At 48.9% G+C, this 21125-nt stretch overlaps 1 protein-coding gene across 2 annotated transcripts in view; it reads left to right on the top strand.

Moving 5' to 3' along the window:
* Positions 1-5355: 5355 nt before the first annotated feature.
* Positions 5356-21125, top strand: part of LOC309327995 (amine oxidase [copper-containing] 2-like) — a 28809-nt gene continuing 13039 nt past the window's right edge. The window contains exon 1 of one of the 2 annotated variants that reach the window (XM_081837760.1): positions 5356-7514. In XM_081837760.1, the coding sequence (XP_081693886.1) occupies positions 5741-7514 (1774 nt within the window). In that variant the 5' untranslated portion in view covers positions 5356-5740. Of the gene's footprint in view, positions 7515-17782; positions 20002-21125 lie in introns of those variants that run through there. The other variant, XM_081837761.1, reaches the window with a different exon arrangement.

Here is a 21125-nt window from a genome sequence, read left to right as displayed (position 1 = left end):
CAATAAGCCATGTGAACACCCCAAGCATAAAAGATTGAGCCTTTCATGAATTACGTGAAGAACTGGCTAACAAAGTAAAAGACTTTTCTGGAGCCAGCACCCTAAGAGGCAGAACAGACGTGAGCTTATTTTTGCATTATACTACTAATGAAAAAACAGCATCCTACAGTAAACATTAAGTTCCTTTATATATGTTTTATACCTTTTTGCCCTGGTAGCTCACATTTTCTGTGTGCAAAAGAAGTCAGAAGAATCTCATTTCTGACCACAGTTCAAAGTGTTGGTGCTGACCTTTGAAGCCCTAATTGGCCTCGGCCCAGTATACCTGAAGGAGCATCTCCACCCCCATCGTTCAGCCTGGACACGGAGGTCCAGTTCCGAGGGCCTTCTGGCAGTTCCTTCACTGCGAGAAGTGAGGTTACAGGGAACCTGGCAGAGGGCCTTCTCGGTGGTGGCACCTGCCCTGTGGAATGCCCTCCCACCAGATGTCAAGGAAATAAACAACTCTCTGACTTTTAGAAGACATCTGAAAGCAGCGCTGTTTAGGGAAGTTTTTAATGTTTGATGTTTTCTCTTGTTTTTATATTCTTTTGGGAGCTGCCCAGAGTGGCTGGGGAAACCTAGCCAGGTGGGCAGGGTATAAATATATTATTATTATTATTATTATTATTATTATTATTATTATTATTATCATCATCATTATTATCATTATCATCAAAATAAATAATTTAGCATGTTGTAGTGGAGGGAGCAGTGACGGCCCTCCATCAGGCGACAGATGCCAAAGCAGGCTAGGGAGAATTCACACAAAGCTCTCCTGGTTCCAAGTACTCATGTTCAGCGGTGCTATTGGAACAGGTCTTCTGGGGCAGAAGGACCACCCAAAGAGCACCTCCACTGCAGTAATGTAAATTCTTAAGTCGTGAGTCTGTCAGATGAGTCTGAACAGATGTGATAATATCGTAGGATTTGGCTGCAGAGAACGAATGTTCACGGTGTGTTCTGAGTAGAGGCTGGAAGCGTGTAAAATCTGTGTAACAGCTGGTTTTCTGTATAAGGTGGTGCTTATATGACCATTATGGAGTTGCGCAGCAGTTTCCAGGAAGTCTTTAAACTGTAATACCCACTTTAAACTGTAATACCCACCCAGTGATGTGGGCAGAGAATATTGGTGGTATTGAGGTCTAAGCCAGAAGACACAAAGATATGAAAGAACCTGTTATTGCTTACTGTTCCTAGAAGAAACAGGGACACGAATGGCACTGTGGTCTAAACCACTAAGCCTCTTGGGCTTGTCAATTGGAAGTTCGGCGGTTCCAATCCACACAATGGTGTGAGCTCCCATTACCCTGTCCCAGCTCCTGCCAACCTAGCAGTTTGAAAGCACACCAGTGCAAGTAGATAAATAGGTACTGCTGCGGCGGGAAGATACGATACGATGCGGTACGATATCTTTATTGTCATTGTCCCTTGCGGAACAATGAAATTGAAAAACTACATAAAAACTACATAAAACTACATAAAACTACATAAAACATTCAAAAACCTCTAAAAAACTCTAAAACCCCATTTTAAAATACACTATAAACAGTGTTTCTGTGTGCTCTGGTTTCTGTCATGGTGTCCCATTGCACCAGAAGTGGTTTAGTCCTGCTGGCCACATGACCCGGAAACCTGTCTGTGGACAAACGCCAGCTCCCTCGGCCTGAAAGCGAAATGAGCTCCGCAACCCCACAGTTGCCTTTGACTGGACCTAACCATCCAGGGGTCCTTTACCTTTACCCTAGAGGAAACAGTTCAGATGTTTCATAAATGGATTTTACAACCCCTCTTAGGCAATGACACTCCTCTCTCAGAGATCTTAGGTAGTTGGCGTGCATTTGCTTGCAAACAGTCCCCCAACTAAAATAAGTTACTCACCAGCATCAACAGGCTATATAACCAGAGGTAATGGGCACTGGGACCGAGCCTTGGAGACCCAGATGCTAACTCTGTCCTCATGCCTACCCTAGCAGCACTATTACAAGCCCTAATACGATCCACAGCATCAGCGGTTTATTCAGCTGCTCACAACTTCCAACATGATCAATGCCTTCTGCCAGCAGTGCCCTCTCCTGCAGTCTACATAGGGTAAACAGGCCAGTCTCTTTACAAGAGAGTAAGTAAAGGTAAAGGGACCCCTGACCAATAGGTCCAGTCATGACCGACTCTGGGGTTGCGGCGCTCATCTCGCTTTATTGGCCGAGGGAGCCGGTGTACAGCTGTACATGTGGCCAGCATGACTAAGCCGCTTCTGGCGAACCAGAGCAGCGCACGGAAACGCCGTTTACCTTCCCGCCGTTTACCTTCCCTATTTATCTACTTGCACTGGCGTGCTTTCAGACTGCTAGGCTGGCAGGAGCAGGGACCGAGCAATGGGACCTCACCATGTCACGGGGATTCGAACCGCTGACCTTCTGATCGGCAAGTCCTAGACTCTGTGGTTTAACCCACAGCGCCACCCACGTCCTTAGAAAGTGGAAAAACACAGTCACCTTGGTTAGTAGCCATTGATAGCTGTCTCCCCTGTTCATTTGCCTAATCCTCTTTAAAGCCAGCTGAGTTGGATCAAATTCCCTAGACTCTGTGGTTTAACCTACAGCGCCACCCGTGTCCCTTTACAAGAGAGTAAATGGGCACAAATTGGACAGAAATTGTAATACAGTCATACCTTGGGTTAGCCGCTTCAGGTTGTGTTTTTTCGGCTTGCGGACCGCCGAAACCCAGAAGTACCAGAATGGGTTACTTCCAGGTTTTGGCGGTAGGGCATGCGCTAAATCACACATTGCACATGCGCAGACGCACCAAACTGCAATCCGCGCATGCGCAGATGCACCACTGCAGGTTGTGGACACTGCGGGTTGTGAACATGCATCCCGCAAGCATCACGTTTGCAACCCGAGCGTCCACTGTATTGGGAAGGCGGTGGACGAACATTTTAACCTTCAAGGACACTTTGTAAGTGATCTTAAGAGTGGCTGTCCCTGGAGCAAAGGATCTTCAGAGGGAGAGTGAAATATGAAACTGGTGAATGAACAATGCATCAAAAGGTTCAATGCTAGCACCTTTGGACTGAATTAAGACGAGGATCCTGGCCAAGATGCCAGGATCCGAACTTAAAAATGGAAAGTGTAATGCCGGTGGTCAACAAAAGAGGTTTAAAGACTCTCTGAAGGCAAATCTAAAAAAATGTAGTATAAACACCAACAACTGGGAAACACTGGCCTGCGAGCGCCCCAATTGGAGAACAGCCTTTGCCAAAGGTGTCAGGGATTTTGAAGACGCTCGAACTCAGGATGAAAGGGAGAAACGTGCTAAGAGGAAGGCATGTTTGGCAAACCCTCACCATGATCAACCCGTCCAGAGATCTATTTCCCCACTGTGGAAGGACGTGTGGATCCAGAACTGGCCTCCACAGTCACTTATGGGCTCACTGTTAAGACAGTGTTCATGGAAGACAATCTTACTCGGCTACGAGTGATCGCCAAAGGAGTTAATCAAAAACTGTTTTATGATCCGCCACTGTTAATTATGTAATTATCACAGTCTCCTTTCTGACCTCACTGTTTATAGCCACCACCATGCGTCACTCAGAATAATGCTTCATGCCTCTGTGATGAAGTGGGCAGTGGTCCACAAACTCTTACGCCATCCTAAATGGGCTAGTCTTTCAGGTGCCACACGACTCCTGGTTGTTACAATTGCCTGACTGCACCGCTTAACATAATTTACTGGGAAGAGGAGTGGCCAGCGGTCAAGGATGGAACAGGGGCACATGGGGCCATCTGGTGCGGATGACGGCCAGCCTCTGGAAGGAGATAGAAAGGGCACATTCACGGCAGGAGCAAGGCTTCAGGAAACCAACATTGGGAACAGGCTGGAAGCGGGCATGGAAATTCCCACACAGAGCTTCTCCTGGCTGGGCGTGTTTATGTTTTTCTTTCCTCAGCCAGGCCAGGCACAGAGAGAGGCGCAAACTGTTCGAAGCCTCTTCGCTGTGGCAGCTTCAAATTCCAGTTTAGGGGCACTTAGGGTTCCCTCTTTATTTCCTAGAAATGCCGGTAAAAGAAGTGGGATGCTCCACACATGGGGAAAATTCTACCAAACAAAAGCCACTCCGATTCCTGTGGCGGCCGCTCACCAGACATTACACTGTATTTTCTCTTATCTGATACGGATAGTCAGATAACAGAGAAGGTCGTGAGGTACATCGAGAGAGCTGTGAAATTGAGGGCCACCATCTGAGTGACAGACTTGTTCATCTGACGGACCTCCTTTTGCCTGCTCTTTTCTTCTTTTTATTCTTATTTTTATTTTTAATTCTTGTATAGCTGTGGCCTGTTGGCTTTGCTAATAAAGTTTTGATCTGATCCGATTCCTGTGGCTTTCATCCTGAGGAAAAGGATGAAGCCCTGTGAAATATACGTCAAGAGTGGATTTCATGCTCTTTATTCAGCTCATAGTGGTGAGGAGGAATGGAAGTTCCCCCAGAATGTCTGCTTTATATACATTATTAACACAATGGGCCCCCCGTGATTGGCTAATTCCGGGATTCACCTGTAGGCCAATCAGGTTGCGGATTCCCTTCCACCTGGAGTTGGATTGGGTGGCTCCTGTGGACCAATCAGACTGCTTCATTATGGACCCTATTGTTCTAGGACCAACCAGACCTGCTGCATTCTGAATCCTATTGTTCTAGGACCAATCAGACTGCTGCATTCTGAATCCTATTGTTCTAGGACCAATCAGACTGCTGCATTCTGAATCCTATTGTTCTAGGACCAATCAGACTGCTGCATTCTGAATCCTATTGTTCTAGGACCAATCAGACTGCTGCATTCTGAATCCTATTGTTCTAGGACCAATCAGACTGCTGCATTCTGAATCCTATTGTTCTAGGACCAATCAGACTGCTGCCTTTTGGATCCTATTCAACTCAGTACATAACACTATGGGAATGCAGGTGTGTGGCTATGTGTGCACACTTAGGCCTCAAGAAGGTCGAGAGAGGTCCCTCGCCATGATGATGCTTGCTGCTCACTCCTTTTGTAAAACAGGACATCCTTCCTCCTCATGATCTGATATTCCTTGTGAAATGCAGAGGAGGAGAGGGTCCTTGCATTCTTCACATGAGTGTCTGCTTGGCAGAAATGTACCCTTTTTTAAAAATGGATCAAGATGCATTGGGTTTTTTATTCAAGCCTGGTGCATATTATAGCATCTTGCAAGGAAAGGCCCGATCAAGGGCATGCTTTATTATTGTGTTAGTGTTTGTGACGGTGTTTCTGTTTTTAAACCTCAGTTTTATATTTGCATTAGCGGGGTTTTTAGGCTGCTGTCCTAAACCCACTCCCTTGGGGGAATAAGGCCTATTAAACGTTCTGGGACTCTTTCGTAAGCTTGTGCTCGGGTCATGCCGTTACCTGCCTTAGATCTCCTAAATAAGTGAGAAGCAGGATATCAGGGTTTTGATGAGCAAACACACTTGCACTTTGAGCATTAAGAGGCTACACTGGGGAGGAAGAGGGGGCCAGCTGCTTAGTGTACAAAACATGGCGAACCTGCAAGTATCTGATGACCCTGGCTTTGCAGACTCCCCAGGAAGCTGGCTGGACTCGACCAGCAGCCAGGAGTGAGTGGCGTGCGATTTGTCTAGTGAGTCACCATTTGCTGTAAATCCCTGGGATACCTCTGCCTCTGGATGAGCATCTCTGCAAGACAAGTTGAAACCCGGGGCCATCTGCCTCTTGCTGACCCTCTGCAAGCCCCTCCCTCTGTCTCTGCCTCACCTCTGTCTCCACGCTCTGTTAATCCAGCTGGTCAGAGTTCAAAGGAGCTGCTTGGAGCTGCAACCGCCACTGCCGGGCTCCATCAATGCTTTGCAGCTTCCACGGCTGCTGCAGAGATGAACGGCAAAGCTCTTCTCTTCATGCTCCTCCTGGCCTTGGTTGTGATTTTTGCCTTGGTTTGCGTCTTGTTGACCAGAGGCGAAAATGCCACCTGGTGCGGTTACCAGTCGCAGAGCTTCCCGGAGCATCTTCACAGCGACTGCAGCCAGGTGTTTGCAGATCTGTCACAGGAGGAAATGGCCCGTGTGGCGCGGTACCTGAAGTCCAACCTTGGGGCGAGCTTGGAAGATGCTTCGCAGGCAAGACCCTCCGACAACTGCATTTATTCCATTGACTTGCAGTTGCCAGCCAAAGCCGAGTCCCTCGCCTTCCTGGATCATGGAGGAAACCGACCTCCTAGACAGGCGCTGGCTGTGGTGTATTTTGGAAACCAGCCTGCTCCAAACATTACCGAGTATGTGGTGGGACCTCTCCCAGAGCCGACCTATCACCAGGATGTGACGGTGCAGAGATATGGAGGGCCGCTGCCTTATTATCGCAGGCCCCCGCTGGATGCCGAATACAAGCAGATGGCCCGCTTTCTGCATGGGGTGGCGTTCCCCACAGCTCCGAGTTTCATGCAGCAGGTCTTGGACTACGACGGGACCAACCTCGCCGCCATGACCACCTCTCCGCGGGGACTGAAGTCCGGAGATCGCTCAACTTGGCTCGTCCTGTTCCAGAACGTCACCGGCTATTTCCTACACCCAGTTGGGCTGGAGGTGCTTCTGGATCACAGCAGCCTGGACCTCTCCCTCTGGGCTGTGAAGAAAGTGTTTTACGGCGGCCGGTATTTCCGGGACTTGGCAGAGCTGGAGAGAGAATTTGCTGAGGGACGCCTGCAAGTGGAGAAGGTGCAGAAGGTCCCGGCTGAAGGAGGTTTTGCTTCGTTGAAGCCTAAGCTTTCCCCCGCCGGGCCGGGCCCTGTGAATTACGAGCCTCAGGGGCCACGTTACAGCGTGAGGGGCAACCAAGTCCTTTCCTCCTCCTGGAGTTTCGCCTTCAGGATGGATGTGAGCAAAGGACCACGTCTCTTTGACATCCGGTTCAAAGGCCAAAGGGTCGCCTACGAGCTCAGTGTGCAGGACACCATGTCGGTCTACGGGTCCAACAGCCCTGGGGGGATGTCGATCCGCTACATGGACGGGAGCTTTGGCATTGGGAGGCTCACCTTCCCCTTGGTTCGAGGTGTCGACTGTCCTTATTCCGCGACCTACCTTGACGTCCACTCCCTAGCTCAAGCGGAAAGGCCCCTGGTCACCCGCGACGCCCTGTGTGTGTTTGAGCAGGACCTGGGCGCTCCGCTCCGGCGCCATTACTCCCACCTCCGTTCCGTTTTCTATGGGGGGCTGCCTGCCACCGCGCTGGTCTTCCGCTCGGTTTCGAGCATAGGCAACTACGACTACATCTGGGATTTTGTCTTCCACACGAACGGGGCCATTGAAAGCAAAGTCCGAGCCTCCGGTTATATCAGCTCCTCTTTCCTCTACGGCGACGGGTTAGATTATGGGAACCGGGTTGGGGACCACACTCTGGGGAACATCCACACCCACTTCGTCGGCTACAAGGTGGACCTGGACGTTGGTGGTAAGTGTGTGCATTTTTTCACCTTCACACACCTGGAGCTGTCTCTGTGTCTTGCTGCAGTGTCCCGTTCTTGCTGTGGGATGGTTCTTGGTCTATGATGGAGGCTCGAATGGATCACCCTGGGATAGCTCAGCTGGTGGAGCATCAGACTCTTAATCTCAGAGTCGTGGGTTCGAGATCCACATTGGGCAAAAGATTCCTGCATTGAGGGGGTTGGACTAGATGTCCCTTGGGGTCCCTCTTCCAACTCCTACGGCCGTTTGCACCTAGTAGGAGAAGACCAAGAATGCTACTCAAAAAGAGAGCACTGACCAAGCAATTCAGCCTCCCTCTCTTAATTTTAGTGGTACCTCGGGTTACATACACTTCAGGCAACATACGCTTCAGGTTACAGACTCCGCTAACCTAGAAATAGTACCTCCGGTTAAGAACTTTGCTTCAGGATGAGAACAGAAATCGGGCTCTGGCGGCGCGGCGGCAGCGGGAGGCCCCATTAGCTAAAGTGGTGCTTCAGGTTAAGAACAGTTTCAGGTTAAGAACGGACCTCTGGAACGAATTAAGTACATAACCAGAGGTACCACTGTATTAGTTTTCCTTGTGCTTGCCTGTCAGCGGACTCTCTGTCCTTTCCGACAAATTCATCAGTGGGTCCTCTGAACCATGGAGAACTCAATAATGTCTCTGTCCCTTGCAGTGAATCTGCCAGGAGTAGGGATGCAGGGCGGAGGGGAGAGTCATTGGTATATTTTCCTGTTCTGCCAAGATACTGGCTCATGTATATGCTAGAAAGATTGTCCAAAGTCCTCGCCCCACCCCAACTCTCAACTTCCAGAGGTGGCCTCTTGGTGTTTATTTTGCGAGGCTAAGATAATAGACCCGGTGGCCTGTGCTGTTGAACTATCAGCTGTGCTGCAGATCAGTTGCCCAGGGGGCACAGCCCTCCCATCTTCTGAAGCAGGCTTCCTTATCATCTCTGAAGGACAGGAACACTGCAGCTTTCGTTGCTTTGTAGGCAGTGCCACCTAGTGGCTAGTGAGCAAGGCTTCCTGTTGCAGATTTACAAATGAATGGATTCCTTTTGAGGCAGGAGATACACTTCCGAGTGGCCTTGATGACTTGCTTCGGACTCCTCAGAAGTAAGCCCTAGTGAGGGCAAAGGGATTGGGTCCCATACAAATGTGCTCCTCCCTGCCTGTGCCCCTTGCTCACTTGCACTTGCCCCAAGGCCTGGTCCGTGCCTGGGGAGAGTCGGTGCTTAGAAAACCCTGGTAGTGATGGGGCAGGGAAAGGCCTCAGCTGAAAGCCAGAAGGCAGGAATAGGATGGCAGTGGTGTTCTTCCTGGGTGGCTGCTTGCTGCTGCCTGGAGTGCCCTCTTTTCAGTTGCCCAGTTCCTTGCCCTGCTGGGCCACTGTCCTCAGCACCTCTGGGAATGAAGAGCACTGGGCTCAGGCCCATAAGCGCCACCAATGAGTGAGCTGGGGCTGGAAGTGGGCAGCGTCAGAAAGAGGTTGAGGCGGAGAGGGATGGAGTTTGTGTTACGGGTACCACTGAGGAGGTGGTGAGTGAAGAGCAGAGAGGATCTGAGACAAATGAATAAATGTTTTATGCCAAACACACCTTACAGGGGAAATCATCGTGGTATTGTATCAGAAAACCGTTTCGCGTTACTCCCGGTTAGGAGAAAAGCGTTTTTTGCTCCAGGATATCTTATGTGATGGGATGCGGGTGGCGCTGTGGGTTAAACCACAGAGCCTAGGACTTGGAGATCAGAAGGTCGGCGGTTCGAATCCCCACGACGGAGTGAGCTCCCGTTGCTCGGTCCCTGCTCCTGCCAAACTAGCAGTTCGATAGCACGTCAAAGTGCAAGTAGATAAATAGGTACCGCTCTGGCGGGAAGGTAAACGGCATTTCCGTGCGCTGCTCTGGTTCGCCAGAAGCGGCTTAGTCATGCTGGCCACATGACCCAGAAGCTGTACGCCGGCTCCCTCGGCCAATAAAGCGAGATGAGTGCCGCAACCCCAGAGTCTGCCACGACTGAACATAATGGTCAGGGGTCCCTTTACCTATCTTATATGAACACTGCAGCAGATATGTCGATGTGGTTCGTACCTGGAAAAGGCAGGAAAAGGCAGGCCAAAAGCTGATTTTTGAGGCGGTGAGGATAGGTCCTAGGTTTCCCTGGCAGCGTGTCTGCAAAGCAAAAAGCATGGGGACTTCGTGAAAAGTCAAGCAGAGCTCAGCTGAAGGGTAAAGGATTGTGGGGAACATGCAGTGATCGTTCCAAATGAATTCAGAATGAGCTATAGACTTGAGATAAAGACAGATCAGTATGGAATCCAATGATGCTGTGAGCAGGACATCCTGTACTTAAAGGATAAACAGATTCCTTTCCAGCTTTTCCTGGGAAATTTCCAGCAATGGACATTCAGCCATCTCCACAATCAACTTGTTTTCAGTGCAGAAGTGTTCGTAAGAATGAAGGTAACCTCCCTCCCCAAGTGTTCAACTTAAGCCTAATTTCCAGTACTTCGTAACATTATATTTTAACTTGTCCATATAGTAGAAGGCAGTTCAGTGGATCTGGTCCCCCTCCTCGCCCCCATTTTTCCTGTGATATTTTTGCAGAATGTGTGTGAAGCAGCGAGGATTTGCACTACAGTGATACCTTGGGTTAAGTACTTAATTTGTTCTGGAGGTCCATACTTAACCTGAAACTGTTCTTAACCTGAAGCACCACTTTAGCTAATGGGGCCTCCCGCTGCTGCCGTGCCGCCAGAGCCCGATTTCTGTTCTCATCCTGAAGCAAAGTTCTTAACCCAAGGTAATATTTCTGGGTTAGTGGAGTCTGTAACCTGAAGCGTATGTAACCCGAGGTACCACTGTACTTGAAGCCTCTCTGCAAAGGTATCTAAGGATTTGGAATTTAGTCGTGCCAGTCAGATGTCGCCCAGCTCCATTTATCATTTCCATCCCAGTTAGGTGAGGCTCTGGAAGCGCAGAACCAGTATCTGGAATCAGTAATGGGCTGCTGGTCAAGAAACAAAGGCAATCCTGATAGGTGCTGTAGTTAATACAGGCTCAGAGATAATAGTTTTCAGCCTGTTCTAGATGTGGTTGCCATCTCACTCAAGCTGAGATCATACCCTCTGTCAGAGCCACCCGTGGTCCCAGCTCACAAGAGACCAAAGTCCAGTCCGGCTTATGTACAAAAGCTTTTATTGAAGAACATTCTTAGCTTTACATCCGAGCTCCATGGCTCTACGTCTGTTACGCTTAGACCGCCGAAGTCCCCTCTGAGTCAGTCCCGCCTCTACACCAGTTTAAGAGGCTTGTACTGGTCCACCTCTTTCTCTCCTTCCTTTTCCGCAGGGTCTTTCTGCCCCCCTGTGTTCTCTCCCTTCGGGACTCTCCAGAGGCTGAATCCTCTGGCGCCTCCTCCCCCCTCCTTCGCGCTTTGGGACCAGGCTCCTCTCCAGGACTCTCTTCACTTCCGCGCGCCTCCCATTTTGAACTTGGCGCGCGTACGTTGCTTCTGACCTTCCCTCCTACAGTTACACTGCTCTCGGTACTACTCTCCGCCCCTTCCGGCAGGACGTCTTGCCCCGATCTCCTTCCCCTCTCTGCTTCCTGTTCTGCTCCTTCTGACACACTGGTCACTCCACCCCCTTCACTCCGTTCCGGCGGAGAAGCCGGTCCCGATCTCCAACTCCCCCTGGGGGTTCCCCCTTCGTTTCCCTGCTCCTGACTGCTTCCCCCTCTAGCTCCCCTTGGCTTGACCAGAGGGGCTCCCTTTTGGGAGTCCTCCGATTCACTGGACGGACTCATGGACAATCTTGGGTCATTGTCGTCCTCTTCCTCGTCACCCTGGAATCCTTCCCCCTCGCTCTCTGTCTCCTCCCTCATCTGCGCCTCTCTCCTTGAACCCCTGACACCCTCCAACATTTCTCTGATGAAAACAGGGCATTCTGTTCTACGTCAGGAAGCATCTCCCGCCTTTGATCCTGGCGCACACATGTGCGTCATATGCACACCTACATTGGTCGCTCTGAGCCTGTTACAACTTCTCCACCGAGCCTACCTCACAGGGTTGTTGTAAAGGAAAAAAATGTGTGAGGGAAGGGAATGTGTGCAGCACCTTCCACAGATGATTGGAATGGGGGGAAAGTTAACTGTACGATGCCTTGAGTTCCTGTCAGGGAAAAGGGCAGGAATAATAATAATAATTAAAAAAAAACAACTGGGAATGATCAGGAACATACCAGAGAGTAAATCCTATTGAATTTAGTGGGACTTAAAAGGTAAAGGTACCCCTGAGCATTAAGTCCAGTCGCGGACAACTCTGGGGTTGCGCGTTCATCTCGCTCTATAGGCCAAGGGAGCCGGCGTTTGTCCGCAGACAGCTTCCGGGTCATGTGACCAGCATGACTAAGCCGCTTCTGGCAAACCAGAGCAGCGCACGGAAACGCCGTTTACCTTCCCGCCAGAGCGGTACCTATTTATCTACTTGCACTTTGACGTGCTTTCGAACTGCTAGGTGGGCACGAGCGGGGACCGAGCAACGGGAGCTCACCCTCTTGCGGGGATTCGAACCGCCAACCTTCTGATCGGCAAGTCCTAGGCTCTGTGGTTTAGACCACAGCGCCACCCGTGTCCCATTAGTGGGACTTAGTTCTGAGTAAAAATAATTAGGATTGCAGTGTAAGGCTGTAGTTTACACCTTACCTGGGAGTAAGCTCCACAGAATACAGTGAGGCTTACTCCTGAGCAGACAGTGTAAGGCTCCTTCTACAATAAAGGAATAACACTCCCTGTGTTTCCTAAGAAATGGCTGGCTGCTGAAACATTCCAGTTGAAGAATTCAAAGTGGCTTGTTGATCTTTTCCTTCAGAGTTATAGGAAGGACTTTGTATGTCACCGTTTCATACATTTGGGGCAGGGATTTTATTTTCAGTGTGAACAGGACTTGCATTTTGCACCACTTTAAATTGCTCTCTGAAGGAATAAAGGAAAACTAGGACATTCCGGGATCAAATAAAAAACCAGGGCGGCTTCTGTAATTCCGGGACTGTCCCTGAAAAATCGGGGCGCTTGGAGGGTCTGTATTGGTGACCCCACAGATCTGGCTCATGGATGAACATCGTTCAGCCGCTAATATCTTGTACCACCAATATTTTCCAACCCGCAATTGCCGGACATTGCAGATCAATGGGTAGGTCCACTCATAGACCTCAACCACGTTGGGCCAGGGGAGTGTTTTTACAATGTTTTGAGTTCAAAAAAGGCCTCGCATTGCAGCTGGGAGCATCATCAGGTTCTTTGACTGCAGTCTCCCAGCCAGCTGTCCCTCCTCAAAGGCGACATGTTGACATCTAGGCCCCACCAAGCTGGGGCTAGACTCTGGAGGATATATTGTTTTGTTCTTGTCCAGGGCAGGGGAGGTTGGGAGGAGGGGAACCTTGTACCATTGCTCTAGGAATGAGGTAAGGTTCCCAAATTGCAGCCTTCCTGCTGGTTGTTTCCTGGAAAGCTGCCCTGAGGACAAAAGGCCCCGAGAGGTGCTGAGGGCCCCTCGCTTAGGAAATAACAGGCTACGTCAATTCTAAGGAGAAGCCTTTGAGCTTTCATTGGCTGGTTACACCCACACCGAACGCACGCCTGACGCATCCGGGAAACCAGGGCCGGCTCAGTCATTAGGCGGTGTGAGGAAACCGCCTCAGGTGGCAGAAGTCCCTGAGGCGGCTTCCTTGCATGCGCTGGAATCGGTGCTGATTTAGGGCGAGATCTCCCAAAAATCGGCTCCCGTGACGGCACCCTTTATCCTTGTGCTGGCCTGGTGTTTTTCTAACTTTTCACCCTTTAAATAGTTGACCTCCGCTCAACCCACCAACGGCACGTTACAAACTCCTTTGAAATCTTCCTTTCCCAGCGTGAGGTGGGCCTGCTGGGCTTTGAGAAAAGGAAAGCCAAGAACCTTTTCAAAAAAACCAAAGAAAAAACTAGTCCTGCAGTCTGTTGGATCCTTGCCTTAATTGTATTTCCATGTTTTGCAGTTCATTCCGCTTTTTCATCTAGTGCTGGCTTTAACTATGATCACAGATCTCTGAATCGTTTCCAGTTTTGTTCGCCGGCTCCTTACATTGTGGTGCCTCAAATCTGAACACAATAACTATTGCTCAGCTGAAGTGTTCAGAAACCGTGGGTGCTTGTACCTCCCCATCCTCAAATTCCCAGTTTCTAACTGTCTTTTTTGTGTGTATGTATGTTTTTTTTTAAAAAAATATATTAAGTAATTTCCCCCCAGAGGTTCCTTTCTTGGACCCATTGTTATACTTTGATGTATTTTGCTGTCTTGAACTGAATGAGGCCTGTCTTCTGTCTCAGGGCTGACAGCCAAATGTGGTTCTCAGGACCTCTTTATTCAGCGCTTACATACCCTCCAACATTTAAGGAAGTACTCCTGCTTTTTCCATTCAAACTGTTTCCTGCATCAACCTTAATTTATGCCTTGACCCAAGCTGCAAATCTAGGCCCCTGAACATGTTTTTCACTAATGATATGTTTCAACACTGAAGACCAGCATGGCTGACTCACTTAAACCAACTGCCAGTAATTCAGGTTATCTCCTGGTCTGTGCACAGGTCCAGCTTTAACTCCTGCAGTTTTTCTTCCACTTGGTCCCCAGAGTGTGAACAAGCCAAAAACGAACACCTCTACCTCTGAGTCTGGACTTCCAAAATAGACTGTGCTTTCCCAAGCTCCAACTGCTGCTGTGAATTCGCCTCCTGCCCAGTGGCATAATGTGGGTTGCCAGGGCTGCGGGAGGGAAACAGACAGAGTACACATGCTCATTCAACTGCCTAACAGCATCCATGTTCACCCAGGAGAGATTGTAGCTGCAGAGATAAGAAAATAAGAGTCATTCCGTTGTCTGGAGAGATCACTTCCTTCTTTTTTCGTTGGGACTTCTTGTGATTTCCAATTCTTAGCTAACAAAATTCTTGCTGCAGTTGTGGCATACAAAAACAATTTAACATCTTTCTTGGGCAATTCCAAACCTATTATTCCAAGAAGAAAGGCCTCTGGTTTCTTAATAAATGTATATTTCAACATTTTTTTCAATTCATTATAAATCTTTTCCCAGAAGTCTTTCACCTTGGGGCATGTCCACCACATATGAAAGTACCCTCCTTTTCTTTACATTTCCAACATAAATTATCACTGTTATGGTAAATCTTTGCTAATTTTACAAGAGTCAAATACCATCTATACATCATCTTCATAATATTTTCTTTTAACACTGTACATGCAGTGAACTTGACCCTTTGGAGAGATCACTTCCTGGCTCGCATGGAGAAAGCATTTTCAACAAGGGCAGCACCAGGTGTTGTGCCAATTTTGCACCCCTAACAATTTTGCACCCGGGGCAACCACCCCTATGCCCCACCACACTACGTCACTGCCCCTGCCCCTTAACCCTTCCCATTTCTCCAGCTTTTTATGCTGCTGACCCACACACCTAGACACAGAAAGCATCACGACTCTGCAAGTAACTGCAAAATTCCTAGTGCTCCATTCAGGCCAGGGCTTTGGAGCAGAAGTCCAGATTCCCACTTGACAGAAGGAGTTTGGCTCACCAAATTCTGAAGCCGTATGTATTACCATCTCAAGAGAAGGGTTCCTGGAAGACCATTGCATCCAGAATCTAAAATTTCCTAACTGCAACACCAAAAACTCCCCAGTCCCAGCCTAAAAGCTGTTCATCCATCTTGTTGACCTCCCCAGGCACTCTGCAACTTGACTTCTGGGTTTAATTCTTCAACCCATAGCAGTTGCTGACAAGCACATCTGTCATCTACACCCCTCCAGGCTTATCTCAAGCTTTTCCACAAAGGGCAGCTGCAGTTCGGCTTCCTATCACCTGGTAATGTGTTCTTCTGATTTTGTTAGGAGGGCTACTGCCGTTTTCTGGGACTCTGTTCAATCACATCAGCACACCCATTTCACCCAAAGGGAAACAAAACTGGCAAGTGGTTCAAAGGAAGAAGAAGAAGAATTTGGATTTGATATCCCACTTTATCACTACCCGAAGGAGTCTCAAAGCAGCTAACATTCTCCTTTCCCTTCCTCCCCCACAACAAACACTCTGTGAGGTGAGTGGGGCTGAGAGACTTCAAAGAAGTGTGACTGGCCCAAGGTCACCCAGCAGCTGCATGTGGAGGAGCAGAGACGCGAACCCGGTTCCCCAGATTACGAGTCCACTGCTCTTAAGAAGAAGAAGAGGAGGAGGAGGAGTTTGGACTTGATATCCCGCTTTATCACCACTCTAAGGAGTCTCAAAGTGGCTCACAATCTCCTTTCCCTTCCTCACCCACAACAAACACTCTGTGAGGTGAGTGGGGCTGAGAGACTTCAGAAAAGTGTGACTAGCCCAAGGTCACCCAGCAGCTACATGTGGAGGAGTGGGGAATCAAACCCGGTTCACCAGATTACGAGTCCACCGCTCTTAACCACTACACCACACTGGCTGGACCAAACATTCCCTTGCATGTCCACTCTAGCAAAACAAGGAATGTTGTATTTGACTGCTCCCAGCGGATTACATCTCACAGTGTCTTGTTCAGTATTGTTGTCTGGCAGGCAGCTCTCTGGGGAACTCCAACAAAAGTCTTTCCCAGCCTGACTTAGAGGAGCCCAAAACAGAGCTCTGTGTACACAAAGCCCGTGATCTTCTACTGAGCTACACCCTGTCCCCACATTCCTTATTGGACCAGAGTTTGAGCAAATGAAGATGCCGAACAACAGCATCTCCACATTTCCACATGCAAAAAGGAATGGGGTGAGATTACAAGCAAGCGGTAAGCCGTTCCCAACCTTGTCAATAGCTAAGGAGAAGTGGGACATTCCATGATCTAATCAGAAACTGGGACGGCTTCTCTAAATCAGGGACATCCCTGGAAAATAGGGACATTTGGAAGGTCTGCTGTCTACACATAATCCACTTGTATTGGTTTGGATATGCTTCTCCAATGTTCACACATTATTGCATCCCTACATTAACATTAGGGACACGGATGGCGCTGTGGGTTAAACCACAGAGCCTAGGACTTGCCTATCAGAAGGTTGGCGGTTCGAATCCCCGCAATGCGGTGAGCTCCTGTTGCTTGGTCCCTGCTCCTGCCAACCTAGCAGTTCGAAAACACATCAAAGTGCAAGTAGATAAATAGGTACCGCTTTGGCAGGAAGGTAAATGGCGTTTCCATGCGCTGCTCTGGTTTGCCAGAAGCGGCTTAGTCATGCTGGCCACATGACCCAGAAGCTGTACACCGGCTCCTTGGCAATAAAGCGAGATGAGCACCGCAACCCCAGAGTCAGTCACGACTGGACCTAATGGTCAGGGGTACCTTTACCTTTACATTGACTTTACCCATTCCGTTGTCCATGTTCCTGCCATTCACATTTCCCCCCCTTTATAAGCTACTTATGCTGTGACGCCATGCCAACATATTTTCCTTTGTGTACTTTTGTTAACACTCAAGCTCATTTGCAGACACCCCCCTTCAGGAATAGCAGTATACAGCACCAACAGGAAATGTGGGGTCTGTAAAAAGGGACAAGCTTCTCCCCCTTCTTTTCCCCTAAGTGTAAGTTAGTTGTAAAGGTAAAGAGGTAAAGGACCCCTGGACAGTTAAGTCCAGTCAAAAGCGACTCGGGTTGCGGCGCTCATCTCGCTTTCAGGCCAAGGGAGCCGGCATTTGTCCACAGACAGCTTTCCGGGTCATTTGGCCAACATGACTAAACCGCTTCTGGCACAACGGGACACCATGATGGAAGCCAGAGCGCAAAGAAATGCCGTTTACCTTCCCGCTGCAATGGTACCTATTTATCTACTTGCACTGGCGTGCTTTCAGCCTGTTAGGTTGGCAGGAGCTGGGACAGAGCAATGGGAGCTCACTCTGTTGTGGGATTCAAACTGCCGACCTTCCAATCAGCAAGCCCAAGAGGCTTTGTGGTTTAGACCACAGTGCCACCCACACCCTAATTGTGTTGTGACACAATACCGCTATGCTTTCATTTTTACACATATGTAAGTTTTGATGTTCAGGCTGAGATTGCTGGGCTAATCTATCCCTTATGTCCACACAAAACCCCACAAGAATGGTAGGGTCTTGACACCAAGAGAAAGAATGTAGAGGACACATTTCAGCACATTGCCAAGGTGCTCTTGCACTAACCACCCCAAATTTTTAGCAGGCACAAATCATATTAAAAGTGCAATCATGTTTAACTGCCCCCAATAGCATCGTGCACGCAATTCATGACATCTGGAAGGAGCCTTGGGTTCAAATTCCAGGTGGAATTTCATTCTTTGCTGCTCTCCTCTCCTTTTTAATAACTGAACGAGACACACAAACACACATGCACACCCTCCCTGCTGCTGAAGTGAAGGCTGGTTTCCAAGAGTATGAGAATCAAGCCCATTAATATGTCTGGGCGGGAAGAAATAAGGACCTCTGAACTAGAATAACCAACATAACAGTCAGTTCTGGGAACTTCCCATAATGGGAGTGATGAGGTGATGTGCCATGCTCTCCATGAAGGCACCCTCAGGCCAGTGGCACAGTGGCAGACTGTGACTGCCACAGAGGGTCCCCAGATGTCTCACTCTCTGGTGTTCAGATCTATGACTGCGTAATAGATCTACTCTGTGATGAACCAGCTGTTCTGATAGGGTAGTCCTTGTTTTTTTGTTACTCACGTACTTCAGGCTTCTTCCTTTTGGCCTCTATCTAATCATCTAGCATTTCCTGGATTGAGTCATTTTTCCAGCTGCGTTGACCCAGCAGCCAAATGAGCGGTCACTGGGACGGACTTGGTGAGAGCAACTGGACAGGGCTTTGAAGCATTCCTTTGCCGCGATGAGCCCGAAAGCCCTGCTCGTTCTCCTGCTGCTCGCTCTGGTTACCATTTTTGCCTTGGTGTGCGTGTTGCTGACCAGGAGGGAGGCCCTTGTTCACTGTCCTGCTGGGTCTCAGGATTCCCTGAACGGAAAGCACAATGACCAGAGCCTGGTATTTGCTGACCTGTCCACAGAAGAGATGGTCGTGGTGCTGAAGTACTTGCAGTCTCACCTGGGGCTACCCTTGGTGGATGCTTATCACGCCAACTCTTCTGATAACTGTGTTTACTACTTGGAAGTTGAGGTGCCCCACAAGGAACAGGTGCTGAAATTCCTTGATCATGGAGGGCCAAAGCCTGTTCGACAGGCACTGGCTGTCGTGTACTTTGGAAACCAGGCAGAACCAAACATCACAGAGTATGTGGTGGGCCCGCTCCCGGTGCCAACGTATCATCGGGATGTGACGGCGGAGAAATATAGAGGCAAGTTATCTTACCACGGCCGAACTGTGATGGGGAACGAATACGAACAAATTGGGAAATTCCTACTGGGAGGGAAGCTGCTGGAGGCTGCCACATTCTTCAAACAGGTGTTTGGTCACAACGGGAGCGACTTTGCGGCCCTCACCTCAGCCCCTCGGGGGTTCCAGTCTGGAGATCGCGCCACCTGGTTTACCCTGTTCCAGAACATCAAGGGCTTCTTCCTGCATCCGGTGGGATTTGAGCTGTTGCTAAACCACAGCAGCCTCAACATCTCTCACTGGAGTGTGCCAAAAGTGTTTTATAACGGTCAGTATTATGATGGTTTGCAGGAGCTGGAAAAGGAATTCAAAGCGAATCGCGTGAAAGTGGCCAAAGTCGAGAGATTCTCCTCCGACGGGGGGTTTGCTTCGTTAAACCGAAGGGTCCCCTCTCTGGGATCTGGTCCTTTGCACTACGAGCCCTGCGGACCACGCTATAGCGTAAGGAACAACCAGGTCATTTCCCCATCCTGGAGTTTTGCCTTCAGGATGGACGTGAACAGAGGACCCAGTGTCTATGACGTCCGATTTAAGGGCCAAAGGATTGTCTACCAACTCAGTGTGCAGGACGCCATGTCTGTCTACGGTTCCAACTGCCCTGGTGGGATGTCCACCCGATATATGGATGTCAATTTTGCCATGGGGAGGTATTCTTATTCCCTCGTCCGCGGAGTTGATTGCCCTTACTCTGCCACTTACCTTGACGCCGCTTATTTAATTGAGGCCGTGACTCCAGAGGTGCAGAAGAACTCCATCTGCGTTTTTGAGCAGAATGTGGAGGCTCCCTTCCGGCGACATTACTCCAACCTCCAGTCTCTCTACTACGGGGGGTTGCCTGCCTCTGCGCTGGTCTTTCGTTCTGTATCTACTATGGGGAACTATGACTACGTCTGGGACTTTATTTTCCATCCAAATGGTGCTGTTGAAAGCAAAGTTAGAGCCAGTGGGTATATAACATCATCTTTCCTCTACGCTGATGGGCTGGACTATGGCAACAGAGTGGCAGAGCACACACTTGGAACGATCCACACTCATTTCATCAACTACAAAGTAGACTTGGATGTGGGAGGTAAGGTCTACTTTGACCACGGCACTTTTGCTCTGTCTTCTGCCCTTGTTGGCAGCTCTGCTTCTTGCCGCCGGGTGCTTTCTCACTCTTCCCACCCCACAACCTGGGGATGCCAGGGGGCCCCCGCAATTTCCACCCTATGTCGGGTTTGTTGCAACAAGTGCCGTTTCCATTCTGCTGCAGTTCAGCTTTCACTGAAACCTTGGCTCTTCGTCTTGCTATCTGCTATGGCCAAAACACATGCAGTTAATTAAGTAATTAATTAATTGCACAGTTAATTTCAATGCATTGAGGGAAATGTCAAAACCATGCAGGAAATAACCACTTGTGTTAAATTTTCAGGCTGGGGAAAAAAAAATGATAGTAAATGCCACTTGTATTTGCTTGCACAGTTTCCATTACTGACCTCGGACAAACATGCAAGTTGGGTGAATTTCTGTTCCCCTTTCTGATGCAATTTGCTGACGACAACAACAACAACAACAACCTTTTTATTCGACCGTCAGTCAGAAGAAAAAAATACAAATACATTTGTCAATACACAGTTAAAACATCCAGAAAGCTTTTAGAGCTTAGCCAACACTAAAAAGGGCTAAACAGATAGCCCCATATCAATACAGTCAGTTATGGTCTTGCGACGCTTAAAGGCTAAAAAAAGAAATTTGGCCACCAAGAAAGGTATAGCTCTAGTAACATTATTCAGCAAGTATAAAACCTGGTTTTCTCCGGGTAGGAAGCTAAGTTGACATAGGAGTGGGTCTATAAAATTTTGTCTAAGCTCTGCATAAGAAGGGCAAGTCAAGAGAATGTGTTCGGTGGACTCAACCACACCGATAGCACAATGACAGGTTCTCTGGGCATATGGTACTCCCCTGTACCTTCCCCACAATATCGCAGAGTCAAGGACATTTAATCTAGCCGCTGTAAGAAGTCTGCGGTATTCCACATAGTGGATTTCTGCAAGGTAGGGGGCTGGTATGGTCCGATAAATCTGGTCCCCTAGGAACATCCCTGGTTTTACCTGGGCTATGTCCTCTTGTCTGGCAATATCACTCAGTCTCATGCAATTTGCTGACATTCCTACTAGATCTCTGTGAACTGAGTGGCAAAGTTTCTGCCAGGAG

The sequence above is a fragment of the Podarcis erhardii genome (genome assembly GCF_964252035.2).
Source record: "Podarcis erhardii genome assembly, chromosome: 13".
Taxonomy (NCBI): Eukaryota; Metazoa; Chordata; class Lepidosauria; order Squamata; family Lacertidae; genus Podarcis; species Podarcis erhardii.
This window is presented reverse-complemented; position numbering and strand designations above follow the sequence as displayed.